The 18,922-nt window shown below is 34.8% G+C and overlaps 1 protein-coding gene across 4 annotated transcripts in view; it reads right to left on the bottom strand.

Moving 5' to 3' along the window:
* Positions 1-489: 489 nt before the first annotated feature.
* The window catches only part of FAM185A (family with sequence similarity 185, member A), a 33,571-nt gene continuing 15,138 nt past the window's right edge, over positions 490-18,922 (bottom strand). The window contains exons 5-8 of one of the 4 annotated variants that reach the window (XM_004677154.2): positions 16,195-16,236; positions 15,063-15,158; positions 10,855-10,989; positions 490-1,333 (exon numbers count right to left, since the gene is read on the bottom strand). In XM_004677154.2, coding sequence (XP_004677211.1) covers positions 1,221-1,333; positions 10,855-10,989; positions 15,063-15,158; positions 16,195-16,236 — 386 coding nt within the window. In that variant the 3' untranslated portion in view covers positions 490-1,220. Of the gene's footprint in view, positions 1,334-1,972; positions 2,534-10,854; positions 10,990-15,062; positions 15,159-16,194; positions 16,237-18,922 lie in introns of those variants that run through there. The other 3 variants (XM_012721111.1, XR_001145116.1, XM_012721112.1) reach the window with 3 other exon arrangements.

Genomic DNA, 18,922 nt, shown 5'->3' with positions numbered 1-18,922 from the left:
CCTCCGGGGCAGGCGGGGATTGAACTCATGCGGAAGTGGCTTTAGTTTCTCAGTGCAGTGCTTTAACCCGCTGCGCCACCAGGGAGGGCCCCAAAACTGGGTTACTTTTTAATAAAAGTATCACTAAAGACAATTTCTATTTTTCCATCTATAACATAGGGACTGCTTATGATTATATGATTGTAGAAGATGTTCTTTGTCTTTAAATAAAACTGGTATTACTGTTATTTTCATTTAATTTTCAATATAAAAACAAAGAAAATTTAATGCCTCTCTATAAAAGTGATTTGTCCTACAAATAAAAAGTATAATCCATAGATATATCTATATATTATTGTATAATTTAATTGTTCCAGAAATAGTAAGTTAAGTCTGAAAGAAAAATAATTCATAACATATTCAGTACACCATTATTAAAGTGAAACTCTCTACATCAGGTTATAAAACAACTGAATGCTTCTCCCCCTCAATGCAAAGAACAAACAATACACAGCAGCAATTATGATATGTTTTTATTCATAGCTTAAATTTACATTGCTGTCATAAGAAATATTAAATAGAAAACGTTCCAGGAAAACTATGACACAAAGGTAACTGTGCCCACTTTCTATGCCTTTGTATAATTTCTTTGTCTCCTGAGTTCGTGTAAAGTCAATGTATGAGATGGCACTTCCATGACTGTGTCAGGAAAGACTTAATCAATCCAGCCCTTTTAAAAGCAATTGTCCTCCAGTCGGTTGCAGAAGAGGTTAGCTACTCAAAGCAGGAGAAGGACTGAACTTGTTACTTTAGCTTCAGGATGAAGAGGGCCACCTGGGAAGGGAAAGGGGTGGCCTCTGGGAAATCCGCGTGATGGCTGACTCACAGCCAAGAAGAGAAGACCTCAGTCCTACAATCCTAAGGAACTGAATTTTGCTAACACAAGTGACCTTGAAGCAGATTTTTCTCAGAGTATCCAGATGAAAACTCAACCTAGTTAACACCTTTAATCCAGTTTGTGAATAACCTGAACACAGACCAAATCATACTGGGCTTTTTACCTACAGAGCAAACAAACTAATATAATATCTAAGTATGAATATAAAAAACCCTACCACCCCCAAGATAATTCACCAATATTCTTTCCAATTTGTTATTTTCAACTTTTCATGAAGTATTGATATTTGTATGTTTGTTATTACATCTGCCAATCATTGTTAAAAATTATACAGTTCAAACCATTAGTCCTGAAGTTTCAGGGACTGAAACCAGTTTTGACTTTTAAAATTTATAGTGCCTTTTGGGGCATCAGCCTTAATCCATTTTTCATGTTTGCTTGCTTGATTCATGAGGCCTGAAACACAAAATTACATAAAGTTATATCTTAACTGGTAAGCAATACTTAACTACAGACCCTATACTTAACTATAGACCTTTAACAACACATGTCTCAAAATGAAAAACAGTTTGGGACAGCAAAAGTATTTTTTTGGGTATGCAGGTGTTAAAAAGAGTTTTAGGTACAAGTGATAAACTACATACATTTAAAGTATGCAATGTAATGAGCTTTAAATCATATCAAAATGTTAATTCATTTCCTCAATCAAAACAATGAACAAATCTGTCATTCACAAAAATTTTGTTGAGTCTCTTAGAAATCTTTCTCTCTTGCCTCTCCTTGCCTGCCATCTACATCTTTTCCCCTACCCCTTTAAATCATTTTGTATCACAACCCATATTAGTTGCAATTCGACATTTTAATAATCTGAATCACAGTTATGTTTTTTTTTAATTTATTTATCATACAGAATTGGGGTACAGGCCAGAGGTGCAGGGGTGGTGAAAGGATTCACCAGAGACAGAGTGGAGAGCAGAACAGGCAGATCAACAAAGTACACTGCTGAGGGGAGCAGGTCAGGAGAGGTCTGCCACGCGCCATGTGGATCACCTCCAGGCCGGTATCAAACTTGCCCTGAAGCGGCTGCAGCTAGCTTGCAGTGCTGTGCTCTAACTTGTTGTGCCACCAGGGAGGCCCACAGCTATGTTCTATTAAAAACAAAGTCTAGGTTCTTTTACCCAGTGTGATCATTTTGAGGCTCACGCGCAAAGCATGCAGGAGTCAGTAGTTCCTCACACACATGCTGATCTAGGTACACTGCTGGATGTTCATGGTACTCTTGCGGCTGCCTCTTCTCTAGAACTCTCCTTGCGAAACTCTTAACAGCAGTAAATTCCTAGATGCTCAGCTCAATTTCCTTTATTGGGGAATCTGCCCTGGATTCTGGAAACTTACAAGGTACTAAGGCATGTCATCACGGAGCTTACCTGGTTCATTTCCATCTCTATTCTTCTAGTACTATGTTTTTTCATTCAATCAAGGGAAAGATGACATTATACTTGCTATGAACCATCATTGCAGTTCTGGGTTTAAGAAACCAATCAAAACTGAACTGAGGAGAGTAGTGAATACACTGCTTCATGTTATAAATATTTTCTTTGTTCAATCCAAACACAAATCAAGAAATAATCCTTTTCTTCAGAATGATTCTTCTTCCTTTGTTAAAAGTACCATATGATAGTCTCAGCTGATGAAAAAGTACCATCCAGTCTTTGTGCCAAGCGGTTTTTAAAATGAAATTAATAATCATTTAGGTGAATAAATTAAAATAAATGTTCACAAATCACAGCCTTTCTTCAGAAGTACAGATGCATGGACCAATCAGGCATCCTTTGTGACAAACTAAATACAGCTGACTTCTGGTTGTGCCAGGAAAGCAGGTTTGCCTGTAGTTGTGATATCATAAATCTGTGATAATATTCATAAGTGCCTTTTGGATACAAATTCTCTGAATTATTGTGTCCCCTCATCTATGTAATAGAGTTTACAGCAACTTTTTCAAAGCACAGCTTACTTTTTAATGACTTTCTCTGGAATTTTTCCTCTACTTTTGTAATTTCAATTATCATGATGATCCCATTTTCATTAAACTGGTTAAAGTCACTCTCATGATAACTGATAAATCTCCATAAGCTTCTCAGGTTTTACTCTAACTTTTCGTCAAGAGACTCAGCTTTGTCCACTTTAATTTGCTCTTTTTGTGCCTGTGTTGCATTTGGTTGATCAAGATTTTGAGGTTATTTGCGCCCAACATTTCTCTATAATACATGTTATTTTTCTAATAATTCAAATAAACATAAAGGAAACATCTGGAAATACTGAATGTTGGTTGTTCTAACTTTATTTTTTAAACAATATTTAGAATCAGGAATAAAGTATTTATAGTGAAGATTTCCCCAAACATCTATCTTCAACATATTATTCACTACTGCCCATGTCATGTGATTCTTGCTTAATGAGAGAAGCCAGCCTACCCACTTCTTTCTGCAATAGTAGAAGCCATACTTAGTATTACTCCTAATAACAAAATGAATCACAAGTGATTTTTGCTCAGATACCAAACCAAAAATCAAGATTAAAATGCCATTTAAATTGCTTGAAAATAGCCTTCTCTATCCTGCTTATAAGTAATTTACTGAACACTCTTAAACATGCGATGAATCTTGTGGAGACTATTTTAATTTTAAGGTAAATCCTTCCTACATAAATCTTGCAGTGCATATGGGAACTTGAGGCTCCAGAAACCTCACTGCTTTAATTACTTTTGGCAATGAAAATTTGAGTTGTTTTTTTATTTTTTAACCAACAAATGGAAATGACTATTCTATTCCTATACAGCATGGCCTACATTAAGTGCAAGAGAGATTCTACCAGGAATGTTTTCAAATTCTGACATTTTCCCTTAAATCTGCCCTGTCCAACTCTACCCAAATATAGTCTCCAAGTTCCTTTTATTTATCCTGATCCAATTAACACTAACTTTGGACAAAGACAGGACTCAAGGAGTAATCTGCAGAATTTACTTCTCTTATGTAAAAATAGGGTTAAAACCTTCTTGGATAAGATGAGCTTATCCTACCCCCCAGCTCCACCCCTCTCCACTCCCACTCCAGAGCTAAAAGAGACTGATTTATGCCTGGCTCAGAGGGGTAATTTTGCTGCTGCGTTAGTAGTAGCTGGTGAAATTTCAGTGCATCATAGCAGAGGACTCTTGTTTTTACGTTGTAAACACTACTGACCGCCCACTACGGGAGGCACAATGCTAAGTATTTTAGAGTGGTTCAGAAACCTTAAACAAAAAAACAAAACAAAACAAAAAAAACAGGCTAATACCATTTTTTAAATTGCCAATTGGCTACAGAATTAATGATAATAATGATATACTTAAGAAAACATAAAAATAATTGCTTTGAAATTTGAAATTTTAAACACATCTATTTCACAAAAACACTGATACAACACAATTTTACGAGCTAAATATTTAAATTTTGATAACATTCTTTAACCATTTAGTCTTTCCCTTGACAAAAGACGTCCTGACAACAAATTTTTACTGACAAAAGAAAATTTTTTTGAGCTATTTTTAATGATGTCCACCATATTATTATTTTCTCGCCTGGTTCTTTATACTCCTGCAATGAATGAGACCATTCGGTATTTTTCCTTTTCTTTCTGGCTTATTTCACTAAGTATGATCTTTTCCAGCTTTTCTCTCAATTACGCAAAATAGTAACAAGATCAATAGTAGTCTAAAAATTGATCAAATGTACAATTAATTGAGTTTTCCCAAGAAATATTCTTGCAAAAACTTAATCTTCCTCATTTTTTTGATCTCATTATCAACTACATTTTTTTGTTTCAGACATTGTAGTTTTAATTTTAAATTCAATTTTGTTTTTTAAAAATACCTCCATGTCAGCTTCCCTACGACCCAGCAATCCCACTCCTAGGTATCTATCCAAAAGACACAAAAACACTGATTGAAAAAGATACTTGTACCCCCATGTTTATTGCTGCTTTATTTACAATTGGAAAAACATGGAAGCAGCCCAAATGCCCAAAAGTAGATGACTGTCTTAAAAAGATGTGGTACATGTATACAATGGAATATTACTCAGCAACCAAAAAAGAGAAACACATGTCTTTTGCAGCAACTTGGATGGAGCTGGAAAAGATCATGCTTAGTGAGATAAGCCAGAAAGAGAAAGAAAAATACCAGATGGTTTCACTCATAGCAGGAGTATAATGGACCAGGCGAGAAAATAACAAAAATAATGAACAACCATATACCAGAGACATTCTGTGGGGGCGGAGTGGGGAATGGGATCAAAAACGGGGTGGGGGGGGAAGGGAGGGAAATGCACGGGACTATGGTGGTGGCACAGGGGTGATTTGGTGATTGGAAACCCGCGGGGATTACAATCGAGATGGAAAAAAAAATGTGCAAAATGATGTAAAAATAAACTTTGTAATAAAAAAAAAAATACCCTCCATGTCTTTATTTAACTTTCTGAACATGTGCAATAGTTATAACTTTTATTTTCCTTCCCTGTTAATTCTAACATCTGTGTCAGTTCTGGGTTAAGTTTCAACAGACCAATCATTATGTTCATATTTTCTGGCTTCTTTGCATATCTGATATTTTTGTTTGAATGACAGACACTGTAAATTTTTTTATTGTTGGGTGCTAGTTTTTTTTTTTTTAAAGATTTATTTATTTATGCATACAGAACTGGGGTATAGGCCAGAGGTGTGGGGTCGGTGAGAGGCTTCACCCGAGACAGAGTGTAGAGCAGAACAGGCAGAGGAACAAAGAACACTGCTGAGGGGAGCAGCGGGCAGGTCAGGAGAGGTCTGCCAGGCCATGTGGATCACCTCCCAGGGCAGGGATTGAATTCATGCTGAATTGGCTTTAGCTTCTTAGTGCTGTGCTTTAACCCGCTGCGCCATCAGGGAGGTCCTGGGTACTAGATATTTTTGACTCCTGTAAATCTTGAGCTTTGCTCAGGAATGCAGCTAAGTGACTTGGAAACAGGTTAAGTTTTTTACCTCTTCTTTTATAACTTGCTAGGCTATTATGAAGAAGTATTCAGCCTAGAGTTGTTTGCAGCTCAGTAATCTAACTCAGCCATGAGTTATTAAGTTTTCCAGCCTGACAAGGTGACAAAGGCATTATTCCTGCCCTGTATAAAGACTAAGTTCCAATTCTTCTGGTACTGTTTGTCCTATGAACTCTAGCTGTGCTGATTGCCATGGATTCTCACAGTATTTCAGGGAGTCCGCTGGGCACTGCATTCATTTCCTTTCCTTTTAATACAGCCTAGAAACTCTCCAGACTGTGAACAAGGAGTTATTTTGTTTAGATCTCTGTAATCTCTTTCTTTGCCAGATATCTGGTGCCTTGAAATTTTTTTCATATATTTTGTTTAAAATATTGTATTGACACTTTAGGTGGGAAAGTAAGTCAGTACCTTTTTCCCACTTTTTTGCCTAAAAGTTTTCATTTTTCTTTCTCTTCCTCCCTCTTCATCTGTCACTCTCTTTCTCTGACTTCTCTTTCTGCTCATTCTCTTTCTCTAACTTCTTGCTTCAAAATAAAGATGTACAAGAAGTTGCAAAACAGAACAAAGGGGGCCTGTGTACCCATCACCCAGTGCCCTGATGGGGCCATACAATTCCACTGCATTATCAGATCCAGACAACTGTTTGGTAAAGCACAATTAGACTCATAGATCTTATTCAGATTTCACCACTTTTTGCACACATTCACTTTGTTTTGTGTACACCTTTATGTTTTACCACATGTAGATATCTTTATAATCAAGATACAAAACTGTTCTATCACTACAAAGGAAGTCCCTTCTGCTGTAATTATATAAGCTTTTTTTTTTTAATTTAAGAAATCCAGGCCAAAACAAGTGAAGTCACATCTTTAAATCTATTTTCTCTCTTCACAAAATATTTGAAATAACTGCTATAATTCTGTGAATTAAAATGTATTTTACTGGATTCCCTATAAATATAATTTAAGTCTATAGTAAAAAATAACAAAATACAATGGAAAGAAAACTAATATTTATTGCCTATTTTAATTTTTCTTTAACTGTCAAACAAGAATTTAAAATCAGAAATCTGAATATTCTTCTGGCTCAATCATACCATTCTCCTTTAACCTTACTTTTTCTTTTTTCTTTTTGGTCCTCCATATTCACTGAGCTTATTCAATTCTAGATTTTCAATATGATTGATTATTTTCCCACTACCGTCTACTCCTTTGACACTTTCTTCTACCTATGTCCCCCTTAAACACAGAAACCTCACTTAGGTTACTAGTGTCCAATAGTTTCTAATAGTTTTGCTCTGTCAGGTCATCTGCTTTGATTCCTCATTTCATTCATATATGTGAAACCATATGCTATTTGCTTCAATATTTTCTGAATAATGAAAATAAATACCAATCAAAAATAAACCAAAAAACCCTAAGGCATTTACAAACAATTCATTTGCTCTAAATCATGGCCTCTATTATGAGGGGCCTGCAAATTATAGCCCACAAGTCAAACCTGGTTTATAAGAGTTATGAATTACTTTTACATCTTTAAAGATTATAAAAACAAAAGAATATACAACAGAAATTATATGTAGACTGTAAAGTCTAACATATTTACTCTCTGGCCTTATGAAGTTTGCAGATGAACAAAAACAAAACCTGGTCTTTAAGCAGATAACCATAAACCTAATAGCATTCCTCATTCTGTTAACTGGACTTGTTCCATGTGGCCCTGAAACACATCTACATGTGTTTTAAGCTTGGAGAAAACCAAAAGTCATGGTATTCTATAAAATTTATTTCTGTAAGTCATATTATCCAAACACTACATTTCTCTTTCCCACCCCCAATTTGCATAGTGATACTGTCTCTAGATTTTAAGAGTGGCATCCTGTGGGCTTAGTCCCAATTTAACCTTTTCTACTCCTTGAATCAATGCTCCACTATAGATCACACCATTAGATGTAAATCTCTCTGGTTTAAAAACAAGCTGAGAATTCTATTCTGACACAGAGGCCTACTTAGATCCCAAATGAATTTATTTTTTATATGCTTTGGATTTCCAGTTTGACTAAAATAAACCCAGTAATATCACTTTCCATACTATGTAGAGAGTGACAAACAACTATCACTTGGCTGGCAACAAACATTATCTTAATACTCTCTAAACAACTGAGGAACCTGAAAACAAAAGGACTTCACCACATGCATTTCTGTGTTTGGAGACCACCATGCTATACACCAAAGCACGGTATCATATCTGAGTTGATAAACCAAGTCTAAAACCTAGTAGAGAAAGCAGCTTATTCTTAGAAATACCTTAACCTAAGCCATTTACCACCTGTTGAATCTGTCATCTATAGATTGACGCAAAACTTAGGATCAAGGCCTTGTAAGAATTCAAAAATGACCCCCCCACACCTCCAAATAAGACACACTGTGCAGTTTTGGGGGTAGGTAAATATTTTAGCCTGGGAGGCTTTTTACTTTTTTTTAACCTCTAAATAGCACAAAATACTTGTAAATCATTTTAAGAATTATATAACAGATAATTATTTTTCAGTGACAGCAACAGCAAGGGAAACCATGAAGCAGGAAATCAAAATTAAAGAATTGAATGTCAAACCCTGTGGGAAGCCTGAGCCCAAGGGACTAAATTTTACTGGCACTGCTTCTTGCAGAAGTAATGCAGAAGTCATGCTACAGATACAATCCAGACCTCTTAGCAGTGGGGGTATTTCTGTTTTGCTGCCTCATAGGCTCTGTAAGGAAGGCCCAAATGAGCTGAGCTCAGCTGCCTGTAATAACAAGTCACATATAAAACTGCTCATTATTTCCAAAGTTGATTTTCAGATGAGAAATCTCCATAAAAAGTTGTGTTGATTTTCTAGGCCTCAAATTATTCCATCTACTTGATAAACAAACTGTGGCCTTATGGCCACCATCATTTTAAAATCAAAATATGAAAGTTTCTCAAAGCCCAATCATTTGTTCATATGGCTCTTTCCAAAAGAGGCTGCTTTGTCTTTATCTGAAGTCCTTCCTCATTAGTGTTACAACAGATTTAATCTAATATCAAAGACAACTTTACAGATTCAGCTAGGGCCCAACCTTGGTGAGTACATCATGTACAACTCCCAATAAACATCATACTGAAAAGGAAATTAACTTCGCTCTGCAACTTGGATTTTCTGATTTAGGAAGTAGGGGGTCAGAGTGTATGGCACAGTAACAGATAACACATACAGAATTCAATAGGCCAAGCTTCATAATAACCAACGAAGTAAGGATACATCGACTTCACAGCATTCATTCATCTATGTCTTCAAACAAAATATGTTGAAAGTCTAATCTGTCTGCTGAACTTCAAGTTACTATGGACCTTTGCCACTGAATTCTTTTTCTGAATTACTACAGTGACCTGCTAATTAGCTTTTCCTTCATTCACCATTGTCCTTTCCAATCTTTCCACACTCTACATTCAGTGATCTTTTCTAATACACAGATATGATTATGTAATTAAAACCTTTTTCTACCTCTGCAATGTACTTAATATAAAATCCAAATTGGCCTTTGTCTGACCTGAACCTTCCCAAACTCTCTTAGCAACTTCCCTCCTTACCCTCTACTCTAGCTACATTCAATTTCTCTCACTTCCTCAAACTAGAAGTACTTGTCTAATTTAGGTAAGCCACATCCATACTCTCCAAGTATCTTAACACATATCTTAACAAATTTAGTCTACTTTAGTGTATTCTGGTTTGAAAATGGTTGTTAGTCTTGTCTCATTAGGATATAAGCTCCTCAAATGGCAGAAAGACCGTATTTTATATTTGTACTCCTAGTTTCTAGCAGTGCTTAACTTTATAAATGTTTATTGACTGGTAAAAAGAGAAAAGCTATGCTTGAGAAAGATAATGTTTATTTGTAAGTTTGAGATGCTACTGGTACTAGCAGAATGAAAATGGACAAGAACTTAGTAATGAGACCAGCTCTACAGGTACTGATTTTATCCAATGACAGGACAGGTAAGTGTTCTTAAATGATTTAGTGAGGTATTTTTTTACTATGGTTAAAGTGATAAGAAAAGGTTTTAAAACTAAAGTCAAATATAAATTCGGTTTTAAATCTGGGTATATTATTCTACAAATAACATAAAAAATGATCAAAATAGCTTCAATTTACAATTTAAATATTATTAACATATGTAAAATAATTAGATTATGCTATCATGCAGGGCATAATTAAACACATTTGCATTTTAGCTTTACATTACTATTACCAAAAAAGTTAACTCTACTGACTCCTTATCAAACTCAAGAGATTTAATTATAAGTTCATTCTTTGTCCATTTAATAGATTTAAATTTCATCAGATTTTTCACTAAAGAGTTAACACTTTGTTGGGCACTGAGAGAGATCTGGGAGTGTATTTTATTTTCATTCCCATGATTCCTTTTGGTGGGAGGTGGTTAATGTCAATGTTTTTCACAGACTTTAAAGACATATAGCATAAGTATTTAAAACTGAAATGACCCTATGAAGACACCCTATTTATCACGATCTGCCCTCTCATACTTCTTAATTAAACCTTTATAAATACATGCATGTACACACTTAAATTTCATTGTCCTTCTCAATGTCATTCTGTTAGGACTAAAAGGATACTTTACCAGAATTTTTTTCACTATGTATATGTATTATCTATACAATAAATACATTTAAACTAGTTTCAGCCATTAATGCAGTCAGAGGTAATTAGGAATTACTAGATAAGCAATTCGAAGGAAAAATATATCAAACTCTACGTGACAATGGGAAGGAATAAATGACTAAAGCAGCAATTGGCGATAACATATTTCTATTACATATAGACAATGACATCTATAGACAATGACATCTTACATAGCAAGATGTTGCCTACTTACCAGTAATTGTTACACAATCATCTTTATGAACTTCAGTCATTTCTTGAACATGAACTTCAGAATTCACATCAACCTCTCTTCCTGTTAACTGTAAGTGAGCTTGAAGAGAGGATGCAACCTTGATAAGAATAGAGCCTATAATAAATTTAAAGAACTGATAAATGAAAAGAAATCAAAAGTGCCCAAGTCTATTATAGAAATGACCGAAAGGGTAGTATTGCTCCTCATACACTGCCTTACTCCTCAGCAGATTTTATTTAAAGAGCAATGTCTTTTCCTGACTCCAGGTAGTCAATTTTTTTTTTTTTAAGATTTATTTATTTGTGCATACAGAACTGGGGTACAGGCCAGAGGCTCAGGGGCGGTGAGAGGCTTCACCAGAGACAGAGTGGGGAGCAGAACAGGCAGATGGACGAAGTACACTGCTGAGGGGAGCAGCGGGTGGGTCAGGAGGGGTCTGCCACGCCATGTGGTCACCTCCGGGGCAGGTGGAAATCGAACTCATGCGGAAGTGGCTTAAGCTTATTAGTGCTGTGCTTTAACTCGCAGCGCCACCAGGGAGGGCCAGTCAATGTTTCTTTACTCCTAACATATTCACAACAACTTCTCTAGAGTATGAATCATTAGTACATTATGAACTATTTCTCCTTTTGTCAAGTCTAGACCCCTCAATTCAATACCAGAAAAGTTTTCTACCTATTAGTTTATAAGTAGGATTTACTATTAACTGAGTATTGAAGACACCTTAATAGAGACATAATAATGACATTATCATTCAATTTATAAATGAGAACTTGCGCAAGTTTCCACCAGAAGTTGTGCTGAAATCAGATCCAGTTTATTAACAAAGCCCATTTCTTACCCACTGTATATTAACACTGCTACCTCATCAAATTACAGGATTGTGATCATATTATACAACTAGAGCTGTGGAGAGGAACGTAGGGGGAAGAACATAACACTTTTAAAGGGAATATTCCAATTTCAATATTCTAAATGCTTCTTTTCAGTTTAGGTTTTTGCATACCTGAGGCAAGACACTCAATTTTTTTTGTCCCTACAATCTTATAATGGTTTAAGCTTCTAAAGGCAGAAATAAAAAATTCTCTGATAGTTATAGGATGACTTGTCAGAATAATTACATATAATTACATGGTATGCAACATAAATTCATAGAACACCCCACTTCTAATGTTCTCTTTTTTCATATATCAAACAAGTAAAAAGGTCTCTACAGAAAGCATTAAATAACCCCCCCCCCCAGACTAAGGGTGAGGATGACATCTGTTATAAATGCTGTAAGATGCCTTTTAGAATGCATTTATTTGCGGATCATGATTTGCCTTCTAGTTTGTTCAGTGTCAGTAAAATTCCTCTAAATAATTTCCTGTCTTCTGTCTTCCTAATTGGAGCTGGAAGTTTTGAGGTTAAAACTGATAAGCTCTCACATTTACTCCTCAAAAAAAAAAAAAAAAAAGTGGAAGGACAAAGCATGTAGCTATAGCTTGTTTTATTTTTGTTAATAAACTACTTTTCATGGTTTAAATGTAAACTGGTGATAGGAAATTTGGCACAACTACAGATATGAGGGCTTTAGAAAAAAAACAAAACAAAAACAACCCTGGAAATTTTTGGACTTAATAGAAAATAGATGTTTTTCTACCAGACTTTAAAACAACAGATTTTTAAAAACTTTTTTTCTAGGACTTTATCAGAATACATCAAACAATAATTTTATGAGCTTATTTTTTCTGTGCTTAAATGAGTAAAGGGATCTTAAATCTGTGATAGTTTCAAAAATATTATATAATACAAATATTTTACTCCCATCTCCTTTTATATCTTCAGAAAACTAAAAACTAGTACTACCAAAAAGTCTATTTGTGAATGAGGAATTATGAGGGCTTAAAAACTCAAGTGTTTTTCTTTTCTTTTCTTTTCTTTTTTTTATAAGAAAAGAGAGTTTTTGTTATGTCTTCCACCTCTTTTTACTTCATAAACTGCTTTATTGTTTTTGACATCTATAATTGTTTTTTAATGCAAAAGTGAAGTCAGTTAACAGCACCATGTTTGAAGGCATACTATGTTAAGGCTGGTATTTCCCTCAAGGACAATTTTGAGTGTGTGTGTGTGTGCGTGCGTGTGTATAGAGATTTTCTTTTTTTACATCATTGTTCATTTTTGTAGAATGTATGTTTTCTCCACTTAGGTATTGTCCTCAAGGGTATTTTTAAGTGGAAAGTCAGTACTTAGATGCAGGGCTGACACTCAAGTCTAAACAAAGCCTTTTGAATGAAATAGTGAGGTCACCACGTGAAACTTCAACAGAAGAGAAAACAAGTGCTATAACATTTCATTTTCTAATGGTAAAATGAGAAGACTTAAGAGACTGAAATAGCTGGCTCTGAAACCACAGCAAGAGAGTAGCAAAGTTGGAATGGATTTTGATGTCTACAACAAACCATTTAGCAATACAAAACTGAGTAATTTCCCATTCTTCTAAAAGAGGCTGTTTCCAAACAGCCTCTTAAAAGAGGCCTAACTACAGAATTTTTTGTCTACAGTTATCTTTAAAGTTCTGAAAGTAACATGGTACCAGCAGGAGAAAGCATAATCAAATTTTGTACCACCAAATGCTATTTCAGCAGATTACTAGAATAATAGTCTAAATGATGATCAAAAATATTTTTTTTTAAAGATTTATTTATTTGTACATACAGAACTGGGATACAGGCCAGAGGCTCAGGGGTGGTGAGAGGCTTCACCAGAGACAGAGTGGGGAGCAGAACAGGCAGATGGACGAAGTACACTGCTGAGGGGAGCAGCAGGCGGGCCAGGAGAGGTCTGCCACGCCATGTGGTCACCTCCGGGGCAGGTGGGAATCGAACTCATGCAGAAGTGGCTTTAGCTTCTCAGTGCTGTGCTTTAACCCACTGCACCACCAGGGAGGGCCCTGATGGTCAAAAATATTTTAAGTGGATGAAGCTCAACAATGTGTTTTGCTTGTTTTGTTTTGCTTTTGTGTCCATATACACAAAACAAGAAATAATTTCATGGAAGAGCTGACTATTTAAAACTCTATTATTGGTTACATCACTGATTACATTAAACAGAGTAATGATTTGTATTTTTTTTCTCTATGGGTCTTTGTAATAAGAGAATACAGTCACTAGATTTATATGCCATTTTTAAAATACATGAAAAGTATAACTGAACTCAGAAATACAGTAAAAACAATCATGGTATTTTAAAGAGAAAAAAATGATCTAGAGAAATCAAATCACATCTATGTGCCAGCAATAATTTCAAATCAGACATGTGTCTCTTGTAGTTCTTTTAATATTCTGTTAAGAAAGCCTAGTTGAACAAACAAATAAATAAATAAAATAAAATCACCATGGCAATGATTGGTCTCTGAAAGTATTTTTCTTGTTATGTATAAATCCCTGTCCTGGCAATATGCAAGAACTTCTAAAGTTGCATTTCATTTTTCTACCCATAGCTTCAGTCAACTTTCTGCACTCAAATCATTTCAGTCCCTATAGCCACGCTACTCCAGTTACTCAAGTCATTTGCCACCGTTCACATATGGCACGCATAAAATACACACACACTCATATTCAGTCTTCATATAATACTGAGAGGTTTGGATTCCTGGAACAGGTTACTTGTATTAGATACTGAATTATAGAAAGAGACACATAATTAAGTCCTGATATTTCAAGAAATTAAATCAATAATCACTTAAGGGACCTGACGATGCCTTTATTTCAGGATCACACTCCAAAAACTATTCCTCTAGAGTCATGGCTTCAGGAGGGTCTCCTATAGACTGGTAGGAAAGTTTCCAAGGAATGTATAGGAGCATTTTGTCTCCAAAGGATATTCTGTTTTGGACATGAAACTAAACTGAAAACTCCAAGGACTAAGATTTAAAAATTGCACAATTAATAGTCACTGTAATACAATTATTTCTTTTTGTACTATAAGGGCAAAAATTAGTTTACTTGGCTATCTGACCCAAAAGTTTTAAAGATAACTGTTCTAAAAAGCTAGACTTCCAGTCTTTAAATAAGGTGTTATCAGAGGGAATTAATTTTCTTGAAATCATGTCAGTATAGGTAAGAAAATTTGACCATCTGTTGTTTCCTGAATGATAGATAAAACCTTATACACTATGTCAAAATAAAACATTCCATTTTACTAACCTTGATGAGATTTCAATTCTACTTTCCCAAGTTGGCTGACATAAACATCTATGGCACCCTGATGAGCTGAGGCTTTTAGACATCCAGAGGATGAATCTAGAAGAAAGGAAAAACTGTAAGTATCATCATTCTTATTTGAGTAATTGGAATTATAAACTTAAAATACACAGTTTTGCTTCAACATTAGAACAACTAAGAGCCTTGCAAGATTTTGCATTTTCTTCTTTGACTATGCCATCTACTGCTTTAAAGTGAAAACAATCAGAAATCTAGAATTTACTCTAGACATCTAATAAAAAAACCCTATGTCTATAGTAGTCTGCATAACTTATCTCTAAACAAGTGCATTCTAAAACCTAATGGTTGGAAAGGACAGGACAGAAGAAATAGATCCTGACAGTCAAGACCGTTAAGCATCGTTGATATATTTCATTTAATTTCAATATTAACCTAAGAAATCTCTCTCAATTGTAGCTAGACACATACAGTAACTTATAAAAATCAAAATGTCTTACAATTTCCCCTTGTAGTAAATTTGTTACTACTGAGAAGCATTGTTTACTATGAAAGATTACTTCTGATAAGCTATGTTATAATGCTCAGGGAAAGAGAGAAATAGAAGGGGGGAGGAATTATATGAAAAGTGAATGAAGTTTGTTTAATATTTAATTTTTTCCCCCTAAAGTTTCAGGAATTAAACAGATACCTTTACTCTTTATTGAATTCTTACCATACTATCAGAAACTGTGCCAAAGTGCTTTATCCATATTATCTCACTTAATCTATAATACAACACTATATGATAAGGTACTTAGTGTTATCTGTATTTTCTAGATGTGGCAACTGAGGAACAAAGAATTTAGCTAATTTCCAAGTACAGAAAGTACTGAAATCAGAATTCTACTTCTACTTTGATGACCCTAAACCTATATAATATTTACAATACGGTGAACCAATGAACTTCAAGAAATATTTCACATATTTATACAGTGGGTCAGACTATACAACCTGCACATCAGGATTCTATCAGGTTTAGTAGCTAAATGATAGACACTATTTACACTAATAAAATATCACAAATAAAGCTATTTTAAAAGCATGCAAAACTGCCAATTATCAGATTAGCACATACCTACTGTGATGTTACCTGTCTTGCTTTCTAATGTTATATTTCCTGTAAGAGAGAAAAAGAAAGATATTAGTGACAATCTAGAAAGGAATTACACTTGATGTTAGCCAAAAAGTCGAGAAGCAATCTAGAAAGGAATTATATGGTGTCCTAAAACATGGTTGGACTGCCACATTATTTTAAAATGCTGTTGTTTTTAAGCTCTGACAGCATAACTACAAAATAGTCACCATCCTTTCTGGAAAAACCTGGAATACAAATGATACTTCTAAAATCCATAAATGACTTAAATGTATTCATTTACTGTTTAATACTTAAACATCAATGTATTTATCAGACCACACAAAGTTAAGTCTTTAAACACCACTAGAATAATCTATGGGAAAAAGTATTTGCTGTTATTTTCCAGACCAGCATGCCTATTGATTTGTTAAGGTGGTTTCTGAGCCAAGAGTTAAAACAGTCTGGAATAATGAATTTATTGAATAGTGAATTTATTGAAGAATGACTAACAAAGAAAAAGTTTCAAAAGTTTCCATATTTCAATGAAAATATATTTTCCAGGACAAGCATAGGGGTATTTCAGCCATTCCAGGTCTCTTCCCCCAATGCCAAAAATCAGATTTTCCTTAAGATGTATGCTAGTATGTACAATTGCGATTGGAACCATACTGTCCATATTTACTAAACTAAAAACTGTAAGCAGTATTACTTCTTTTACCATAATTTAAAAACTATACTAAAAATTAAAGGAATAGCTTTTCTCTCAGAACTAATAATATAGGGTACGTGAACTCATTTACTTTATATCATGCATTAATGATATCAATACCTGGGAGAAAAGTAAAAAGAGCACCTGACTCATTTAACAGTCAGATGTGCTTTGATTGTAAAAGTCTTATTCCATCATATTCATGTGAGTATATGAACAAGGGGAACTAGTTCTGAAATAATATTTGCCTTGTGTACAGGAGTTAAGCTCATAAAATCCTTTTCAAGTCTCAGTAAGTTACATGGTTGTAAAGTTCCTGCTGAATGTGTTTTTGTAACTACTATTTTATTGGTGTTTTCTATATATGTTCTTGCATTTTTCAAACCCAGTAAATATAGATTCACGATTACATGCCAATAGTATTCAAAGACCACAGTTTCTAAGATGGCTTCCAAAAAACTCCTGCCTCTAGGTCTTCACACCTAGAATTTATAATTTCTTACCTTCATGTGTAGATTATACTTAACGATTTGCTTTTAACAAAGGGAGTAGGACAAAAATGATGAAATATTACTTCTAAGATTAGGTTGTGAAAAGATCCTGGTTTTTGTCTTGTTAGGCCTCTTTTGCTCTGAGGCTAGCCATGCTGTCAAACACCTTATTAAGAAAGAAGTTCACTAGCAAGAAACTTAAACCAATCTCCAGTGATCTGAACCGAATCCTGACACATCCACAAGAGTATGCTAAAAGTTGAAAGACATCAGATCTCTGGTTAAAACTTAGAGTATGCAGCCCTAGATGACTCTTTGATTACAGCCTGATGAGAGACCTTAAGATAGAGTACATACTTCATAAGCATGTGACCACATTCCTGACTTATCCAAACTGCAAGAAAATAAATGTTGATAGTTTTCAGAGAATTTGGAGGATAATTTGTTACACAGAAAGAGGTAACTACTACAGATTTTTAAAGCTGTTAAGTGGGAGCTGCCATAACAACATAACAAAAAAAAAAAAGTATAAACTTTGAAATTTAGCAATGGGCAGAGGTTAGAATTTTGAAAAGCATCTTAGAGAAAAACTGCATTGCCTTGAACAGACTGTTAATAGAAAGAAAGCTATACTTAGAATATGTGTTTCCCATGAGGGTTCAAAAGGAAGTGAGGAAATGTTTTTGGAGTTGAAAGAAGAAGGATCCTTGTTATTTAGCAGTAGAACCTTAGCAATATTATCACCCTCAGTAATATGGAAAGCAGGAAATTGTCTAATGAGTGGAATGACCTAAGAATATTTCCAAGCAAAGTTGGAGTGTCATATTTTTTTCTTGCCGTTTATAGTAAATGCAAGGGGGAAAAGCCTCAAAAACTAGAGAAAGAACTAGTAAATAAAAAAGGAGCCAGCACATGAATGATTTTGAAAGTTCTGAGCCTCTCCAAGTGGTAAAAGATGCTGAAATTAAGAATGGCTTCCAACTCAAAAAGTTCTTTCAAAAAGCCCTCAAGAAAGCTTGAATCTCAAGATTTCTGTAGTCTCCATATTTTTGAAGGGCCTTTTGCATGTGTTTTGTCTAGTGGAATACATTCCAAAATGACTCAGAGGAGGCTAATAAAACTTTGTAGAGAATTGTATCAACAAACACACAGCCAACTTGGACTGAAAGGGTCAATGACAGTACAAATTGAAGAGACCACTGGACTCCCACTTTCTACTGGCTGGAAGGGGAGAAAACTACTTTGTTGCAAACACACATTTCATAAAAAGGGAAGGATTGCAGAGAAGAACCAAGGTGATGGAAAGAGGAGAGCTTACAAAAGTTTAAGAAAAGAGCAATTATAAAATGTCAAAGACTGCCAGTAACACCCAATATTTGTGGGGCTTCTCCTTTCTTAGAATGCTGCTAAAATCTGTATCTCAGCCTCTTGTAGTTAGATAAAGCTATTTAAAAATATGCTTGCAGATGTACCACAAAGCCATAATAATCAAAACTGCATGGTACTGGAATAAGAATAGACATACAGA

Source organism: Condylura cristata, unplaced genomic scaffold (genome assembly GCF_000260355.1).
Source record: "Condylura cristata isolate star-nosed mole 26May11 unplaced genomic scaffold, ConCri1.0 scaffold00005, whole genome shotgun sequence".
NCBI lineage: Eukaryota > Metazoa > Chordata > Mammalia > Eulipotyphla > Talpidae > Condylura > Condylura cristata.
The sequence above is the reverse complement of the archived record's forward strand: the minus strand, read 5'-3'. Positions and strand labels throughout refer to the sequence as shown.